Source organism: Neopelma chrysocephalum, unplaced genomic scaffold, assembly GCF_003984885.1.
Source record: "Neopelma chrysocephalum unplaced genomic scaffold, ASM398488v2 Primary Assembly neopelma1_23, whole genome shotgun sequence".
Classification (NCBI taxonomy): Eukaryota; Metazoa; Chordata; class Aves; order Passeriformes; family Pipridae; genus Neopelma; species Neopelma chrysocephalum.
Genome location: NW_020897691.1, coordinates 10,207,447 through 10,227,123, shown reverse-complemented (window position 1 = coordinate 10,227,123; position 19,677 = coordinate 10,207,447). Strand labels below are relative to the sequence as shown.

Below are 19,677 nucleotides of genomic sequence, written 5' to 3'. Positions count from 1 at the left end.
CTCTTGCCACAGATCCTATTCCTCCAGTTAAGAAAAATGGACTAAAAAAAAGGCTTCTGTGTCTAAAGACCACAGAATGGAGCAGTCTTAAATAAAGTAGCTCTGTCACCAAAACCTTCAACTCAGCACATACTATAAAGTAAGAAAAAGAAACCTGCACAGAGCTCTATCCTTTCTATACTCACTTAGCTCACTGAAAGCTACTCTAGGGAGGTTACAGAGTTTTCAAATGATTGGAAGGAGCATATTCAGAGATAACTGATTCCAGTCCTCTACCAAACGCACCAAATCTGACTGTCATCTTTGCCCACTTCTAGGGCACATAGAAAGGAAGGGGGAAAAGGGTGAAAAGTGAATTTGTTGAGCTAAATAGAGAACAGAATCAAGACTTAATCTGAATTCTGAATCGACAAACAGTTGCTTTAGAAGAAACACCGTAAGAATGAGATACACCATGAGAAAATCATGAATTTAAATGACTAATGAAAAACTACACTTTATAAAGCAGTCAGGCAGACTGCTTACAGTAATTGCATAAAACTATAAGTGAATTTATCATGTAATGATAAATAAAAAAGAAAAATTATTTTGAATGTTCACAAATGTCCTTTAACTGAAACAACCAAATACACGCATTTAATCATTTGCATCATATCAACATCATAGCTATCAAATAGCACTTATTTAGCACTAACTGGAACCCTGGATACAGGAAAGCATAGCAGAAAAAACAGTCCAGAAAAATGAATATATGTGAAATTACTTAAAAAGCCATTTTATGTTTCTGTTTAACAACTCATGCAAGGACATATCAGAAAATGCTAAATATTTTTGTCACATTACATAATACATTCTCTTGAATGTACAGCAGGTTACAGCACAGTATTACATTATGAAGTCCGTAAAAGATAATATTAGTAGCAGGATGGCAATACCTTAGGCTTACCCTAAGAAATTAATCTTACTGTTTTTCAAAGCCTAGGAAAAATCTAATAGTATCTCCTTGAGGACTTATACAACCTGAATAAAAATTACAGCAATATCATAATTAATGTCATATTAAGCAAGCAATTTCTAATTTCTTCACTTTTTTCTTTTTTTTTCAGATCAATTATGAAATTTCAGCTTTCTGGAAATGCAGTAAGTCCATTGCACTTAATAGACAGTAACTTCTGAGCATAATCAGTGTTGTACCCTGTACTGAATGTACTATTTTCTATTTAATTCTTCTTTTAAATTGTATTTATGAATTACCTAACAACAGCATTTGTATGGTAGCAAAGCACCTTAAGTTCCCACTATACCTAGCTTTCCTGTTTTGGGCAAGTATTGCTGGAAGAAAATAATGTATAAAGCTGTTAATATGCCCATATACAGCATTAATTAAGCACGTGATTATGCACTTTGATGAACATGAGGGCCATGGGAAGCAATAACTATGTCAAGTGATAGGCAGCTTTCAAATTCTGTACAGTTTCTTTTTTTCTTCCTATAAAAAGGGTCTTTAAAAAGATTAGGAAAGACACCTATGAAATTCAGTATCAGCAGTGTAAAAGATGCACATCTGGCTTATAATCAATGTGCTTAGTCTCTTAGTGTTGTGGCAGTGAAGTTTCAAATAACATAATTAAGGTTGGAATTCATAAATATTTTTCTGAGAAATTTGTTGGGAGATGAGGATATATCCAGCAGCAGAGCCTAAAGCTTCCAAAATATTATGGCTCTTGCTACAATCATCTGCTACTTTTGCTTGAATGGTATGGAAGAGGACAATGGAAGAAGTCTTGTGAGTTCTATGAGTATTATATCTAGGCATCTGGAAAAGAAAAGTTCTTCTGGCAGATTAACTCAGCCATTATCTGGATAGAAAAAAATTAAAACTCAAGTGTTTGTTTATTACAAATAGAGTCGTTTGGAAATGCTGTGTGCAACAATACAAGGTCTGGGTGTGTTTTGAGCATGTATTTTATTGGTAGATAATAGTCAGAGTTCAAAAAGTTGCAGTGAATACCCAAATATCAGGAAGCATTCCTTCCCGTTGCTACCATTGCAGGTTTTCTCCAATATATCAGGAAAAAGATTAAAAAAAGAGGGTAAAGAAAAATGTATCTTATAATCCCAGGTAGATTACCATCACTACCAAACTGTCATGAGTAACTTTCTATATTACATTTACTGTGATAGATACAAGATTTGTCATACACAGTGATGACACAACCCCATTATGTTTTGGGATATAACTACACCTTAAACAGTATGGTATTTACTGATTTCCTTCCTTTTTAATACTTTGAGGTGAAAAAAAAGATCCATCTAAGGTAACTAATTCAGTGAATCTCTGTCACAGATAAATTTTGGTTCACTTAAGTCCAAATCGGACATTTCAGTTCATGCTCATCCTAATGAAATTCAGATAAACTACCCTGGCTGCAGGCCCATTGACTTCTGGCTGAAGAGTACACACAGCTGGATGTCTGTAAATCAGGCAGGACACAATTTCTGCATATAGGTTAATGACTGTTCTGCGTCACCAATGTGTAAGAGTACAGACACTAAGCCAGAGACCTCAAAAAAGCATTTTGCCTGCCTGGCAACTGTCTAATAAAAACAAAGCTTACTTTTTTGTCTGTATCACATTACATGATGTGAACATTCATAAAGTAGACTACATTAAAGCAAGAGGATAGAGGGAAAATTATATCCCTACCGATGTAAAGTTACTCAGGCTACTTAGTCATTTTAAGTCACCACACATCCATGCTGATACCAAAAGATTCAGTTCCACCCTCTCCTCCTCATTTGTCAATGCCACCATAACTCAGGTAGTAGAATTTGTACATACATAACATAAACTGAGTAAATCATCTAGCAAATTTCTTTCCTAAAAACGTTGCATTCTGACAAATTAGGTTGTTTTCTTATCAGAGAGATTTTATATGGCTATAGACTTTATCTTTCTAGAAGAAAACCACAGAGAAGGCTCATTAGTATCTGTTTCATTCTATAAACAAAATGCATTCAAATTATTCTTTCTGACTTGGTAAGTGTAGTTTTAAATCTGGTTCTGCTTATTTTTATCTAAAATCCAACACTAAGGAAGCCACATCTGCATAACTGCCTGTAGTGTAACAAATACAGCCACCTTAAAGATCACTGTCAGCAAAAGGGAAGTAGCAGGAAGGCAGAAAAACCTGTTTGATGATATCAGATATGAAGCTGAATGATAATGATAGCATAACTATTGCTTGACATTTTTAATACAAGTTTGGGGAGAATTAGCCATAATATAGAAGTTTTAAAGTCTAAGAAAAAAAAAGACAAATCACTCTGTTGCAGCTATTCATGTTCAAACTTCGCTAAGACAATGGTCAGTAGTTACTTTGCTTTTGCAGTTGGTTCAAAAAGTTTCATAAGGATTTCCACAAAAATGTATCTTCAGTTCACACCTTTCTCCCCTCCCTCCCAAAAATTGGAAACTTTGAGCAACAAAGGAACTAATACATTCCACTTAGCAATACAAGAATATTATATTCGGTTTTAGCATCAAGATCCTTGACCCAGACTATAAACACACACAAATGATTTCTTATGGCGATTTCAAGTGTGTTAGAGAAAAATCATAATTTTTAAATGAACATAGTTCTTAAAAATAAATAATATTAATTTCTGGTAACACTAAAACATTTTTTTTAATCTTCTGTTTACAAAAAGCATTGCCACAACTTATTCCCTTGATTCATAACAGTGATTTTCTGATTGCTTTTGTGGATTACAACAATAAGCATCCTGCAGTGCTGCAGTTTGTAAACTACAAAGATATAGTAAACTGCTACATACTTCTTCCATTAGGTAATCTCTCTAAATCAACAACAATTTACTGCCACCTTAATATCAGATATAGTTATCACCACCAGAAATCTGGCTCAATATGATTCTGTCCCTTGCCCACAATCATCTTAGCCCCTCTTTTTAAAATAAGAAGTATCACCAGAACTTAAACTTCAAGCACCTTAGAAGTCAGCCACAAAGTAATTCACATTCAAAGCAAAATCGGTGTTTCTTCCCGCACCTTTGTAATTCCCTCTTTTGCTATTTACTACCTGGTACATTTCAAATAATTGTTAGTATTGCATAAATTTTATGTTTGCACACAATCTCACAAAATTTAAGGTCATTACAAAATTTACAGACATTTTCAATACAAGCTGACTCATAAAAATGTCTTCTGGGTCTGTTTAGTGAGGTATTTTATCTAAAGCAACCCAACAGAAACACCTCTAGAATTCAACACACTGGTTTATAACCTCTGTGTGAATATTCCTATCTAAAATTGACTTAATAAATGTTGCAAGTAGCAACCTTTGAGATGGTATATCCAGTAATTTACTGAGGCTTACATCCTGCACATCCTGCATAATCTTAATTCAAAACTTATGAATTTTAGATCCAAGAAGTCCAAGTTATGTTTTCACAAGAGACATTGCAGGTTGACAGAACAGTATTTGCAACTTAAAATGGGTAAACTAAACTTCCAAAATGAATACCAAAATAATTCAAAATAAAAACACCAGAAGGCTGAAAATATTAAAAAAAGGGGGATTTTTGCCTTTAAAAAAATTGTGGAACCTAAATATAAAAATTATAACAGTCAAGTTTTACCAAAACTAGGTTTCCTTTCTAAATCTAAAAATAACTGAGTTGTTCAAAGCTAACTATTAATCGCAAATGAAAAGGACTTACCTTCTTGTCTGTTATTTTTCCTTTTTAGCCATTTTTCCACAGTTTCTGCACTTACACTTTCTGACACAAACTCATCCAGTACCTGGGGGTGAAGAGAAAGATACGCCTTCACTTTTTCATCTGTTAAACCTGAAAGAGAGAATATTAATTGATTACATTATCAGTATGAGCTCCCTCATACGAAAAAAATACCTAGAGACGAGCAAGAATCAATATTCTTTTTTTTAACACACTGATTGAATACATGACTATTTAAATTGTCTCCTCCTAGAGAGAGAAATACCCAGTAAAAAACAAATGAGCTGTCATGTAGAAAGCAGTGGAAGCAAAGCATATCCATACGAGATACCATGTAAAAAACGTCCCCTAGAGGGGTACAGGTAAACAGTACCTGGGAGAAACAGCCAGGTAGGAATTTATGACTATGACTGTGACTATAAAAGTACTTATTTCCACGATATGTAAGATGATACATTGATAAAGAACGTGGTTAGAAGGAGATAGAAGAAAGTAAACTGGTATGTCTTGTAAAGCATCAAATTCAGTATTCTCACTGTGAATGGCAGCAAAATCAACACAAACTGTTATGCAACACCAAAATCATACGCAATTTTCAAGTACTGAAATTACTTCAGTTAACTTTAGACGTATAAACTACTTTCGCAGGTATGTTTCCATTACTTTAGCAATTTAGTTATCAAAACAAAAATAATTGCAGATAAAAGGCCTTTACAATATCTGTAACAAAAAGATAACTCCAGTAAACATTTTGGAAAAAGAAGCAAAATTCAGAATTTCAGATCCCTGACATAAATAAATTTTAAAATTCATAAAATTATAATCTGATCATACACTTCACAATTCCCCCAAACAAAATGATCAGCCGCAGAGAGGTGAACCCAGTAGTGCTGAGGCTTTCCAAAGAGGTAGGCAGAAAAGATGAGCACCTGTCCCAAGGTGCTTGGCTCCCACAGAGAGAATAGGTACCCCAAGTACAAAAGCCTTAATGAGATCTGAGGGGAAGAGGAGAAACAACCACTGTAACAACTTTAAATATGCTGTCTTCTCTTGTGTTGGGTTTCTCTAAATGTAGTAGCAAATTCTCCACAGAAAGCAGTCAAGGTTCAGCAAAAAAAGTTGTTCAGGTTGTTCAGGTTAAACAACACTGACCTCTTTTCGAAAGCATTCATGCTATAAAATAAGATAGATTTTCCTATTTTATGCTTTGTGTGGTATCAGAACGTGATGAAAACAGCTGTAGTGCAATTTCAATGCTAGTCAATGATGGTAATCTTTAAGATATCTTACAAACGTTTACAATGAAAGTCTTTCGGAAGCAACACCAGAAAACAAACTACTATGCCACTCTCCCTACACCAACCAGCCCCCACCAGCTCATATCTTGTTTAAACTACCCCTTCTCTTAATCCATAAAGGTGGCAGTTCCTGTTGGATATCATAGCCTCAAATAACAACATTGACATTTGCAGGCAAGAGTCACTAGATCTGGATCACTTCAATAAGCTAATTGAGCATCCTGATTTTCATTAAGAGAGAAGAAAAGGTTCTTCCTAAATCAATAAGACCTGTAGATGATCAGCAAGTTAAACGAAAACAAGTAAAACCCCATTACGATTGTTTGACCTTACGTGATAGCTTGTAAATTTAGATCATAATGCGTCTGTAAAGAAACATATGTGCCAAATGAATAAGTAGATTTTTGAGCCAATACAGGTATCACCTCACATTCTGAAAAATCAGACTCATTAATACAGTTTTGTAATTTGCTCAACTAAGAAAAATGTAATACCTTGAAAAAGTAAGTCTTTCTAATTTCATAGTAATAAAATTTTAAAAGGAAATGTGTTTTAAGAATTGTTCATAATTACTATAATGTTTTAAAAACTTAGCAGATTTAACCATCAAAAAGTCATCAAAACTTATTTGCCTTTAAAGTTCTGAATGAAAAATAATCAATACAGGGTTGTCACAAAATGCCTGCTACTTCCAAATTGTCTTTAGACTGCAAACAAACACTTTTTGCTTCTAGTAAGAAACTAGGAGTTGAAAAGATTGTAAAATTAGCAACTGAAACTCTACAAGAGTTGATTTTTTTTTCAGTGAAAATAAACGTAACTTTCTTTCTTGATTCAAACCTTTCTAAGTTGTTGGTTTTGTAATATACACATCAAAATTCAATAAAATGTAAATTTGAGATAAGACTTCAGTCTACATGTCTCAAGTTTAATTTCCAGATATCATGCAACTTTAGCAACCTAAAGGTAAAAGCATTGCCTTAACCATACATGGAAAAGTGATTCATGAAGCTGATATAAGAAATCCTACAACAGCCTTTAAATTACCCATCTTTATTTCACCAAAGGCATCTGTGCAGATGTGCTTTTTCAATGCCAGATTTGTAGATGGGAGCAAGCAAAACAGGATTTACTACTATATTTGCAGAGTTTAAAAAGAGTAACTTAAACCTATTTTCTACTTAGATTAAAGGTGATTTATCAGTCAGTTCCCAACTCTTAGCCTGCTGTGTTGAAAAACACCCACTACAACCATACACACAAACTCCACAACCAAAACTAGCAGGAACACATTGTAACTTCACGAAATGTAACATTAATAGACAGCAGCCTTTCAGAAGAAATTTAAATGTTTTGTCTTTTACGTACACAATAAGTGTTGTAAAGATGCTTGAATGTTAAATTGTTTTACAGCTGTGTAGAAACAATTATTTTATGGCGGATATAATGCCTTCTACATTATAAGATGTACATCAGAATAAGATTATTATGTAACATCATGTATAGGTTCAATGATGGACACATTTGCTCTCTTGAGCATTCACATGCTCCTGAATAATTATGGTACATGTATTTTATTTTTCCTAAATATTATCAACCTTTCTACTGAAGTGCTGCAATCCTTTAATTCTTAGCAATAAAAAAAACTATTTGAGAATTCAGAGGCAATGATTAATAACATTTAAATAAAGAGGACCATAACACACCAAACTCAGGAACCAAAAGTTTATCATACCATTCAGGTGTCATTTACAGAATTACAAACAAAAATAACACAAGCCAGTGCTGGTTATTCTGTTTTTGTATTGGTCTTAAGCATTTGAGGCAGCAAACTTTTCTACATGCATTCATATTAGAAATATTTCTCCACTACTCCTTCTTCCCTCACTACTACTTTCCATCATCTCCAGTAATGCCAGGACTTCTCTCATTCTTGTTCATCAGTTCTTGTGTAGAGCATCAAGTGTATATATCATCAGTGTCTAACAAAGGAAAAGACAGAAGGGCACACATTCATAACTGCATTAGTCTATATGCTAAAATCACATTTCAGGGCTGATATCCTTCTGACACAGCTTGCTATTTGTCAAGTTTTATGCATGTGTTAACTATTTGTTCTTAATTTGTCATTAAATAATGAAAATGAAGATAAAAATATCATGCAAAAGTATACACATGTATCAGATAAGCTCTTCTTTTTCATTTCCCTCTGAACAAAGAGTGGGCAAAGAAACAGCTCCAGCTGCCTGACACTTGTGCCAGCTCAGCAGCTCCTCACTTTGTGACCAGCACACCCATTTAGGTTGTGTAAATCTCAATTTGAAATATGTTCTCTTTGGCCATACCATCTGCTTTTAAAAGTTTATTCATGTGCATTGAAAACCTTAATCAAGGTGGGTTTGGTTTCATTTTTCCATTTCTGGGCTACTCCTGTTTGAACAGTAAATGGAAATACAACTTTTCAATAAATGCTGGGGTTTATGCAAGTGGTTCACCTTATTGTGGTATTTTGTATATCTCATTATTACAGGATAGGATGATGTAAAGCTGGCAAAGCTCAGTGCAAAGCAGAGAGTAGAAGATGGCCTGTCCTCCCAAAACCACTCAAGAGGCAATTCCTTCATCAGAAAAAGGCCTGGGACAATCACCCTGGGATGTTAGGAGTGAGAAGCATAAATAACATGACAGAAAAACAATTGTGTTTACTTGTAGTATTTCTATAAACTGAGGTATTGATGCATTCTAGCAAAAAACCATAGCCCTGTTTTTCCACTTTGCATATGCCTGAGGCTCGAGCAGTTCATGTTATTTGGCATAGCTGATGCTAGTCTATCAAAATTTTGGTTTTGTGGTTTGTGGTTTGGGTTTGTTTTTTGTAGTGGTGGAGTTTGAGGGTTTTTTGGTTGTTTTTTTTTTTAAATAACTCTTTGGCTTTCAATGGACCATGTGTAAGAGTGTTTGGGTGTTGGTTTGGGGTTTTTTTTCCTACCCAAACTACGAGAAATTGTTTCTTTTTCACTGAAATTAATAGCAGAAATACAGAGTTGAAGACAGAATTATGGGTGGATTTCTTCCCTTTTTATTTAATTAAACTAACAATAGAAAATAAAAATATTGCTACTAAATATCACAGTTCAGTCATTTCACCTTAAACTAGAAAGCCAAAACACTTATGATAGTCTGGTTCAACAAATAACTATTTTTTCAGTGGTCCTATGACCAATACTTTAAAAACACACTTCATTTTGCTAAGGGTAAAGAATAAAGAAACCTTTACCTGGAATAATTTAGCAAGTTTAGTAGAGCTATTTAAAGAGGAATACTTATTCATGTAGATTATGAACTACCACAGGAAACTGTATATACTCTCTATTTATTTCAACAGTGTACCAGGACTAGATCATTGGGACTTCAAAAGCATAACTAAAACTTCAACTGTTTTTTTAGTACTTCTACAAAAAGCCAAACAAAACCAAAAAAAACCAGCACCCCCACCTTCCAAAATAGCTCTACTTGTGGGTCTCATACAAAGACAGTGTGAGTATTGCAGGCTGCTTGATTTAGTGATTGTGTGGCCTGCGCAAGTCTAGCTTTCCCTTTTGATCTACCAGTAAAGCTTTCATTTCAACAATTGCAATATTTCATTAGTGATAACATCAAGTAGAACCTTAAAAGAGATCAACTGCTTTCACAGAGCAATCTCCCACTGTCCAGTGTAAGTAGACCAACAGCTTCATTAGTCAAAAAGAAAATCTGTAGCACTAAAAAAAGAACTAAATAAGAGAAAATTACAGAACATTCATTGCAGCTGAGAGTACTATGCAGGTAGATCATTTTACAGGTACTGACACAAACATTTTTCAAGAAGCCTCAAGTGCATGAAGACAGTTTCCAAACAAAATGTATATTTGAATGACCAGTAAAGAATAAAGCATACCAAGAGACAAAGTTTACAGAATAGGAAGATTCTTATAATAAATGTGATCAGTATTCACCCTGTTGATTAACACAATCCTCATAATGTCTATGTTAGGTTTTAGGAGAGACAGAAACTGTAAACATAGATGCAGTCTTACATGTTGCTATCCTCTTAAGATGTTAGAAAAATGCTATTTGGAAAATAACTTTTAAAAAAAAGCTTTAAACACTACTACTTCTATCTTAAGGGAGAGAATGATTTTTTTGAGCAGATGTGACAAATTCAGCATCTTAAAAATCACTTTACAGGTTTAAATTTTTAGAGTCCTACAAAGAGGCATGGTAGGCTTGTCTATACCAGTAAACTGAATATGTCTAGGGCTGTTCACTGACCTGAAACCAAGCGGCTTATAACTCCTTCATCCTTACTATTAAGCTTCCTTGATTTCCAACAAGGAAGCTGAGTGAAAGCGGAAAGGTTGATTGCCTGTTTGGAATCATCCCTGGCCTGACCCTACTCCAGAGCAACATTCGGGACCTGCCTGGGACATCATTATCCGGCTTGGGCAAGGCACTGCCAAGAGCCATTCCAGACAAAAAAACCAATTCCAGTACCTAAGAATGCTCCTGTGCACCGTTTACTAACTCAGATATAGCATAGCTGGGTTCAAAAATAAATGAAGAAACAAAACTTCCTTCAAGCATCAATTTTTAGTAATTATTCCTTGCCTTTAAGCCAGTCTCCTACAGAATTCCTTTAAAAAAATAAGTAATAAAGCTAAAAATCACTTGACAGTTATATTTTTCCTTCCAGCTTTTTATGCTGCCTAAAACATTTTAAATATTTCTTAGATATTAGGTAACCTATGTAGTACTGAATCAATTAATGGCTCCACTCTCTGACTCTTAATCCATGTCACACTGCACTCTCCTCTGAGAATAGCTTCACTGAGCTCAGTATAAAGCAGAACTGACTGTGAATGAGCTGAAAGAATTGAAGCCTAGAGCTATGTTTAAAAATCTGCTCCATTTAGCAGCATGAGTCACACACATCATTAGCAATTCTTGCAATTTTTTCATTAGTGTTGTGATATTTGGTCTTTTTTCCAAAACCACTAACTTAAACCTCATGATTGGGCAAGAATTAGTTTACACCTAAAGTTTCTGGTTCCCAGGCTGGGGGGTACACAGGGAGTCAGGGACAAACGGTTAAAAATTGATGAGCCAGCCTAATACTTGTGAGAGTCAGCGTTCTATCCTAGAACAACTACACTCTGAAAGACTGCAGATATTGCTTTCCCTAAAACCCTTGCAACAGTCTTTGGTGCATATAACATACCTTTCACCCAGTTAGACAGAATTCAATGTTTTGAAAACACATTGTGAGTGTATACATTGGTCATTATAAGAAACCAGGTGAATTTCATGTATCAAGAAAGCTTTTACTAAGAAACATGAAAGGAAATAACTATAAATGTTGAAATTTTTGCATCTGCTAACATAAAAAAAAAAGAAAATTTAAAAAGTAATTCAAATAAAAAATACCATACACAAATTAGTTTGTTTGGTTAAAAAGGTAATTCTTCCCTGAAGTTAGAGGGGCATAGAGTCACAGCAAATATGGGCAAAGTAATAATTTCTCCAAGTAAGTAACAATATACTGTGCCACATAGAAAATCTGCAAGCCAAAAAAAAAAAAATAAAATCATGGTGATAAAGATAAAGCATCATCTGAAACAGAAAACAACCTTACCCCAAATATAAGAGAACATAAAGTCTAATTTGAAAACAGCTTTTCTCATCTGAAATATCAAAAGTATGAAGAGAGACATGTAACACTTCCTCAAAATCAGCACTTGAAAATAAGTATCATACTTGTAAAAGAAACAAAGACTTAAAAATATCTAAAAGTAATCCTGAAGCACTACTTTGAACACAACTTTGCATGTGTCCTTTATTTAAAGCAGTCTTGTCCCATCTTTTTCTTATACAGAGATCACCTCTCTGTACTTTTCTACAGAACTTTATAAGCGATATTTGTAGTTATTCTCAAAAGCATTCAAGGCATGTGTGTACATTGCTTCATTTGGATTAAGCATTAATCCCATTAAATCAATCCCTTCTTTGTTCAAAGCATCAGGATTCAAAACCACAGGCACAGTAAGTTTTGAAATATCCTTTTCAAGTCAGACTTTTTATCTTAATCCATTTAAGTATACAGGAATGTAATGTGACCAAGTGCCCAAACTCTCTGAAACCTGACATTACTGGTCTGGCAAAAAGTATAATCACTAACATGAAGTAAGCAGAGTGGTCGAATCTCCCTTGACTTCTCTTTTCTTGAAAAATCAATTCACAATCTTATCTGTGAGCAGCTTCATTCACCTTTTTTGCCCCTCCTCCTCCAGCTCCTGCCTGCATTGCTAGAGGAAAAACAATACACAGCTCCAGCATATCAGCAGAGAAAAACAATAACACAGTACCAGAAAACACCACACTACCCAAATTTTTGGGTATTTAAAAAGGGCATATCTTTGTTTCCCATATAATAAATTTTACCATTAAACATTTAAAATCTTCATTAAAAGATGAATGTTTAATTATGCCAGCCTCCAATTACTGCATAAACCCCCAGGTTCTGTATACATGTAGATGGCAGCAGCAGAAACGCAACATCTCACCCATGATGCCAGCAGCTAAAGTTTTAGAGAGATAAAATAAAGACTAGCTCAGCTAAACAGAACTGGAATGTGCTCATACAGAAATAATACCAACAACTACTGCATCCTGTTTCCCATAATTCAGATCCCATATTCCTGATGAAAAAGCCACGGATGTGCCTTTGCACCTGAACATGCCAGATGATGAGCAAGGCATGGACATAAGCGCCTTTAGTTTCCACCAACTTCCATGGTGTTTTTCCTGACATTGTCAGCATCTTGCAAGCTTGAGCCCTAGACATCTGCAGATACTCAACTGTTCATGTCTCCCAAAATCCAGCACTCAAGATCTGCACTGTACTAGCAGCTCTGAGCACTCCTTCAGTATTAAGTTAAAAAGCAAAATGCCATATAAAACTGTTGATGAAATCAGTTTTCATTAGCTGGAGCTAAAAGACCTATAATCTTTCCACAGGAATTATATGTATGCCTAATGCGGTGAATGCATTCTCAATTTGAATAATTATTTTTCATAGGGTTTCAAAACGCACTTCAAATTGTCTGAATGGCATAATCCTGCATGTATACTGTTATGCTGTAATATCATCCATTAGTTGATGTATGGGGCTTTCTAAAACTCTGACTTACTTTCCTGGTTTGAGAGTAGCTTCTCTTCAGTTCTCATTAGCACATTGCAGTAACTCTGAGGGGTCTGTAACAAGCTTTATTCTCCTTCCAGGTGCATGATGGGACCAAATTTGGAAATTTAATTAACACTCTGCAAACAGCTAACAAATGGACTACAGACATGCTTTAGGACTTGCAAATTGTAATCAAATAATTTCAAATAGTTTCTTGAGGAGAAAGCTATGTATCATCAAGGTTGCTGATAAAAATAATTATCAACCCATTTCTAATTAATGCATTACACTGAAGTAAGTTAAAATGTATTTGTAGATGTATAAGGAACATATCGGTATAATTATTTGCTTTTTTTTCTTCTCTTGTGCAACACACAGAGCCAGGTTACCTTGTCTTCTGCCCAAAATATACCTGAACAGTAACACGTATCTTGAAGGTGAAAAGTACTAAAATACAGTTCATTCATAACTCATTATGAAAAATGTCAAGTCACTCAGAACTTGCACATCTCTGAAAAGAGCATATACACCTGCAAATTAAACTACTTAAAATCTAATGATTAAGCAAGGTAAGAATGCCTTAACTCTTCCCTTGAGAACAGGTGTTGGGACCAAGTTCTTGATTTATGTCTTCTCCGGTAATACCTTCTGGCTGATGTAATGTCTTCTCCCACCTGACAGTAGCTCCCTTTTTTCGTAAATTCTTCTGGCTAAAGAGTAGTCCCATTGTCTTTATTAGCAATGTTTTACAGCTCATTTATTTCTTAAAATTAACTCCTGTGAATGAAGTTCTGTAAACACTTTATAATATACTTACCAATATAAATTTACAGTGCTGTTCACTAAACTGTTACTTAACTTATTCCATAAACAAGATCCATTATGATGAAACCTCCTTTGAGATATACTACATGCCTGTGCCAAGTCTCACTCTGTCATTTCACTAAATATGAAACAGAGAGTGTTCTTCCTTCTGAAAGGAGGATCCCACTTCATCTTAACACTAAGATTAGTAGACATTTTAAGAAAGTTTCCCAGAGCACATGCTCTTCTTAAATAACAACTACACATAGTCAAATAACATACTACTTAGCAACAAGTTTGGACACCTGAGTGTTCTCTACTTTGGAGGTACTAGAGCCATATCTGCAGCACCACAGACCAGGATTTATCATTCTTCTTTTAATCCCCTCCAAACTTATAGTATTAGGGTGTTTAAAAAGAAAAACAGTAAACATCCCTTCACAAAATGAGAAAGTACAAAACCCAGAGAAGTCAGTCACTAAAAAGTCCTAATAGGAAGAAATCTAACCACATCCAGAAAGGTTTGATCTGGTTCAGGGGAAGCATTTTTCTGGACATGGTGGCTAAAATAAAACATATAGAAAAATACATGTCAGTTTAACTGAAGAATTTCACATATTCTGTAACTGTACTATCATAGAATCATAGAATATGCTGAGTTGGAAGGGGCCCATCATGATCATCAAGTCCAACTCCTGGCCCTGCACAGCACACCCCAAGAGTCACACCATGTGCCTGAGAACATTGTCCAAATGCTTCTTGAACTCTGCCAGGCTTGGTGCTGTGACCACTTCCCTGGGAAGCCTGTTCCAGTGCCCAACCACTCTCTGGGTGAAGGACCTTTTCCTGATATTCAACCTAAACCTTTCCTGACATAACTTCAGGCCATTCCCTCAGGTCATCAGAGAGAAGAGACCTGTGCCTGCCCCTCCACTTTCCTCATGAGGGTGTTAAAGACCACAATGAGGTCTCCCCTCAGTCTCCTCTTCTCCAGACTGAACAGACCAAATGACCTCATCCACTTCTCAAAGGGCTTCCCCTGAAGACCCTTCACCATCCTCACTGCCCTCCTTTGGTCACTCTCTAGGAGCTTAATATCTTTTTTATATTGTGGTGCCCAAAATTGCACACAGTACTCAAGGTGGGGCTGCACCAGTGCAGAGTAAACTGGGACAACCACTGCCTTTGAACAGCTGGTTATGCTGTACCTGACGCACCCCAGGACAGGCTTGGCCCTCCTGGCTGCCAGGGCACTGCTGACTCATTTTCAACTTGCCATCAACCAGGATCCTCAGGTCCCTTTCCACAATGCTGCTCTCCAGCCTCTCATTCCCTGGTCTGTACACACAGCCAGGATTGCCCTGTCCCAGATGCAGTGTCTGGCACTTGCCCTTGTTAAATTTCATACAGTTGCCGGTCTCTAATTTGTTGAAGTCTCCCTGCAGGACCTCTCTGCCCTCAAGGGGTCAACAGCTCATTCCAATTTAGTTTCATCAGCAAACTTACTTAGTATTCCTTTTAGTCCTGTGTCCAGGTCATTAATGAAGATGTTGAAGAGAACTGGGCTGAGGCTGAGGATGGAGCACTGCAGAACCCTACCAGTGACGAGACACCAGTCTGATGTTACCCCATTCACTCTTTGTGCTTGACCTGTGAGCCAGTTGCTCACCCACTGCATGATATGTTTATCCAGCTGTGTGCTGGACATTTTGTCCAGAAGGATCCTGTGACAGTACCAAAAGCTTTACTGAAATCCAAAAAGATTACTATGCACAAGCCTGACAAGTTGTTGAATGGAAGACTTCAGAAAGTATGGAAGGAACAGGCTGCAAGGTGCTATTCTTATTTGATCTAAAGACTATCCATGATATTTACAGGTTCACTTGTTTTAAGATAGATAGAAAGTGCTGTCAAGATCCTGACCTATTGATTAACAAAAAGGTTGTTGTCTGTTAGACGTACATTATGCCTAACAAACTGAAGGTTGGACTGGTGCACACCTTTTTTTGAAAAAGACATCCAATTTTAAATAAAACACTGAGCTGTAGAAGAGTTTCTATTTAGTCTCTTTGGGTTACTAGTGGGTACAAAATGGGTGTACCTATTAAATAAATAACTAATTTATTCTAATTTCATTCTAATTTCAGTATCAGTTTTTCTTATTTTAGCTTCCGGCAATTCAGTTTTTTCTTTCCTATTTTAACAATTACTTTAAAAGAGTTTTCAGCATTATAGATCATCTCTTTGTAATGGTGCCACTGGTCTGAACGAATAACCCATCCTCTTCACAAAGTGGACCAGGCTCATTTTTCTATATTATAACATTGTATTCTTACAACATTTCACAAGTCCAGAGATTTAACTCCAACTACGCATATGCAACTATTCAACTATTCCTACAGTAGTTCCAGAAGACTCTCTAACCTAATTCAAGCACCTTGACAAAAATTGCAATACTTACAACTAGAAAAGAAGTATTAAAAAATAAAAGCTTCTAAAAGTCTTCAAAAAAAATCAGTTTTTGTGACAGACACTCTGGCTTTATCACTCGAATGTTAGAGAGTACAACATAGCCTTTTTTCAAACCCCAAAAGCGCTACAGCAGATGTTTTAGCAATAAAGTTGAAATACAAAGAGTTGGTACCACATAATTGATGTCGGAAACTGCTTTTAGCCCTACCTTTTTTTATTACTATAAAATATAGATACAAAATGCCTCTTTATACAAAATTGAACTTTGAAAGACATTTAAAATAAAAACCCATATTTAATTCTTTTATGGGGAATAGAAAGCCTACCTTCAGACTAATTAAGCACTGAAAGTAAAGCACTGACTCCATCAAACTGTCAGAAGAAAGTTAGAAACTTCAATTTATTTAAAATACTAAAAAGGAAGAAAATTATTTTCTTTTTTTCTGTCAGCTCTTTTTTTCAACTGTATAAATGAACTGAAGGAAAGAGGATTTTTCCAAGATGCTATCTCTGCTCAATTTTATGGTGATGGATGTATTGATATCTCTATGTCAGTAAAATACAGTCTAGGAAAAGCAGTATAATTTGGGATATTTAAATGAATATGCCACTGAAGTAAAAGAGTATTGAAGTGATAATTAAATACTGTGTTACATACACTTGTACATTACAGACAAGAACACATTGTGCAACCCTTATTTGCACTGGTGAACACTTATAGGAGTAGTCCTATTGACGTCAGTGAGACTACTTATGTGGGTAAGAGCTCACTAACATGTGAAGAGTTGTGCAACAAAGCCTCAAACATATTTCATTCCACACATTGTTTCAAGCTTTGTTCCTCAACCACAATTTTTTCCCTAATAGTGTTAATAATAATATTTCATTAACATTACCACTCAGAAAAATATGTGAGAACATACAACTTGTTCACTGGTATTTGACATAGCCCAGTACTTCAGCTAAACTCTGAATCAGAGGCACACAAGAATTGCAGATTCACTGAGGATGGCAGGCATCTCTAGAGATCATCACCAAACCCACCCCCTGCTCAAGCAGGGTCACCTACAGTGGGTTGTTCAGAGTCCTGGCCCATCAGCTTTGAGAACCTCCAAGGGTTAGAGAAACTGCCAAGAAGAACCTGGCTCCATCTATTTTACTTTCCCCTCTATAAGGTACTTTTACACAAGTATAAGATCCCCCCAAGTCTTCTTTTCTCCAGATTGAACAGTCCAGTCCCAATCATCTTTATGGCCCTTCACTGGAGTCACTCCACTATGCCCATATGTCTCTTGTACTGGGGAAGCACAAAGCTGGGCCCAGCACTCAAGATGTGTTTCAGTAGGGCTGGGGAGATGGGCAGGATCACCCATTGACCTGCTGGCAATGCTCTTCCTAATGTAGCCCAGGATGCTGCTGGTCTTTGTGTGAGGGCACACTGCTTGTGCAGGTTCAATAGAATTATAGGACCCAATGCCACAAGGATTTCTACTTCCTAGTAGGTGAAATAAATTAAAATACCTTTTACTGACTTGGATGTTGGCACCACAGAATAAAAACCAACATATGGCGTTGGCTGTTTTTCTAAAAGCTTTCACTGCTGTGGCAATCGTCTACACATGCGATCTCATCTGGCAAAACATCTTATATTGATACTATTTTAGATGGGAATTCAAAAAATATATTTATTACTATTTTAAGATTTTCTTTTTGGCAACCACAGTAAAACAAAGATAAAAATGTTTCAGTCATGCCCCTAGTTTTTATCATAAAGCTTAAGCAAATGCTAAGGATCCAAGGCTAGTTTCAAAAATTGAAAATGAGCAGCTGCATCTTTTCCTTGTCCTCCTCCTCTTCATCATCTCCCCACCCTCTTTTGTTCGTTTTGGAGACAGTGTAGCTCATAAACATATGTTCACCTCCAAAAAGCATCGTTAGAAGAAAAAGGAAGGGGGAAGGAGGGGAGAAGAACTGGAAAGAACAGAAGTGAAAAGGAAAACAGGAGAAGAAAACTGAGAGCATGTGTTTGTATAGGACTCAGAAAACACCTTATAAAAAATCCCGAATTCACAGGATGCATGTTTTGCATTGTGTCTTTGCTATAATGATTTATACAAACTTTTCACAGGCAAGGATGATAAAGTACTCAATAAGAAAAAAAAATACAGGTAGAATTGCTTGCAATAATCACTTTGTAATAACCTGGTTTCATCTGGCCTACTTGAACTTGGCCATTGACTACATTCAGAAAACACTCTAGAACTATAAAGATGTCCATGTAAGATGGACACTCTAAAACAGGAAATTGGAGCATATTTCCACAGGGCTGGTCATAAATTTTCACTTTCGTGTATTACAGTCCTGGGGGCTGAGATTCTGATTTCTGTCCAGCTCACTGGCCAACCAAATAGTGCTCATGAGATCATAACAGGTCCCTTACAATATCTTAGAATGGTAAAACAAAAATTCTAAAACAATATCTTAACAATCACATTAATAGCACAAAAACAGACTGATCCACTTCCAAAACTAGCCAGTTAAAAGATGTATCATAACATACCAAATAGGAGAAGTAAAAGAAAGGACTTCAAAAATTTCAAATCAGACAAAATAAAGAGATTTAACAAATGGGTAGCTTTCAATGTTTTTAAAGTTCTTCATATTCATATTCACTCTGGGAAAGCCTCCAAGACTGCAAACTCTGTAGGTTGGAGAATATAAATTTTAATACTATTCAATTTAACTGACAGTGGCATGAAAGATCTGGAGAAAACCCAGGTGACTCCATGTTGTACTGCAAGAAAAATGGCAGCAGGAGGTCTCTCAGGGATATGGTATCAATGACAAAAAGCAGTCATAAATAACAGCACATTACTGTTTCACCTTTAGTACCATTGTCACATTATTTTTCAGAGTAATGGCTTAGTAATTTTGTGAACAGCAGTGTTGGTGCTGTTCACATTACTACACGAGCTAATGAACATAACCTGACAGCCAAACTCATCCAAGTCCCTGGCATGTCTTTCCAGCACACAAGCAATCCTCCAAAGCTTATGTTTAAATGACTGTGACACATACTCTAACTTCATTGCAAGATATCCAAGCATTCTGAGGTCAATAGACACT

General features: G+C 35.9%; 1 protein-coding gene across 4 annotated transcripts in view; it reads right to left on the bottom strand.

Moving 5' to 3' along the window:
* The window catches only part of PDE10A (phosphodiesterase 10A), a 362,187-nt gene that overhangs the window by 97,768 nt on the left and 244,742 nt on the right, over positions 1-19,677 (bottom strand). For all 4 annotated transcript variants that reach the window (XM_027686793.1, XM_027686767.1, XM_027686777.1 and 1 more), the window contains exon 2: positions 4,741-4,869. In XM_027686793.1, the coding sequence (XP_027542594.1) occupies positions 4,741-4,869 (129 nt within the window). The remainder of the gene's footprint in view (positions 1-4,740; positions 4,870-19,677) is intronic.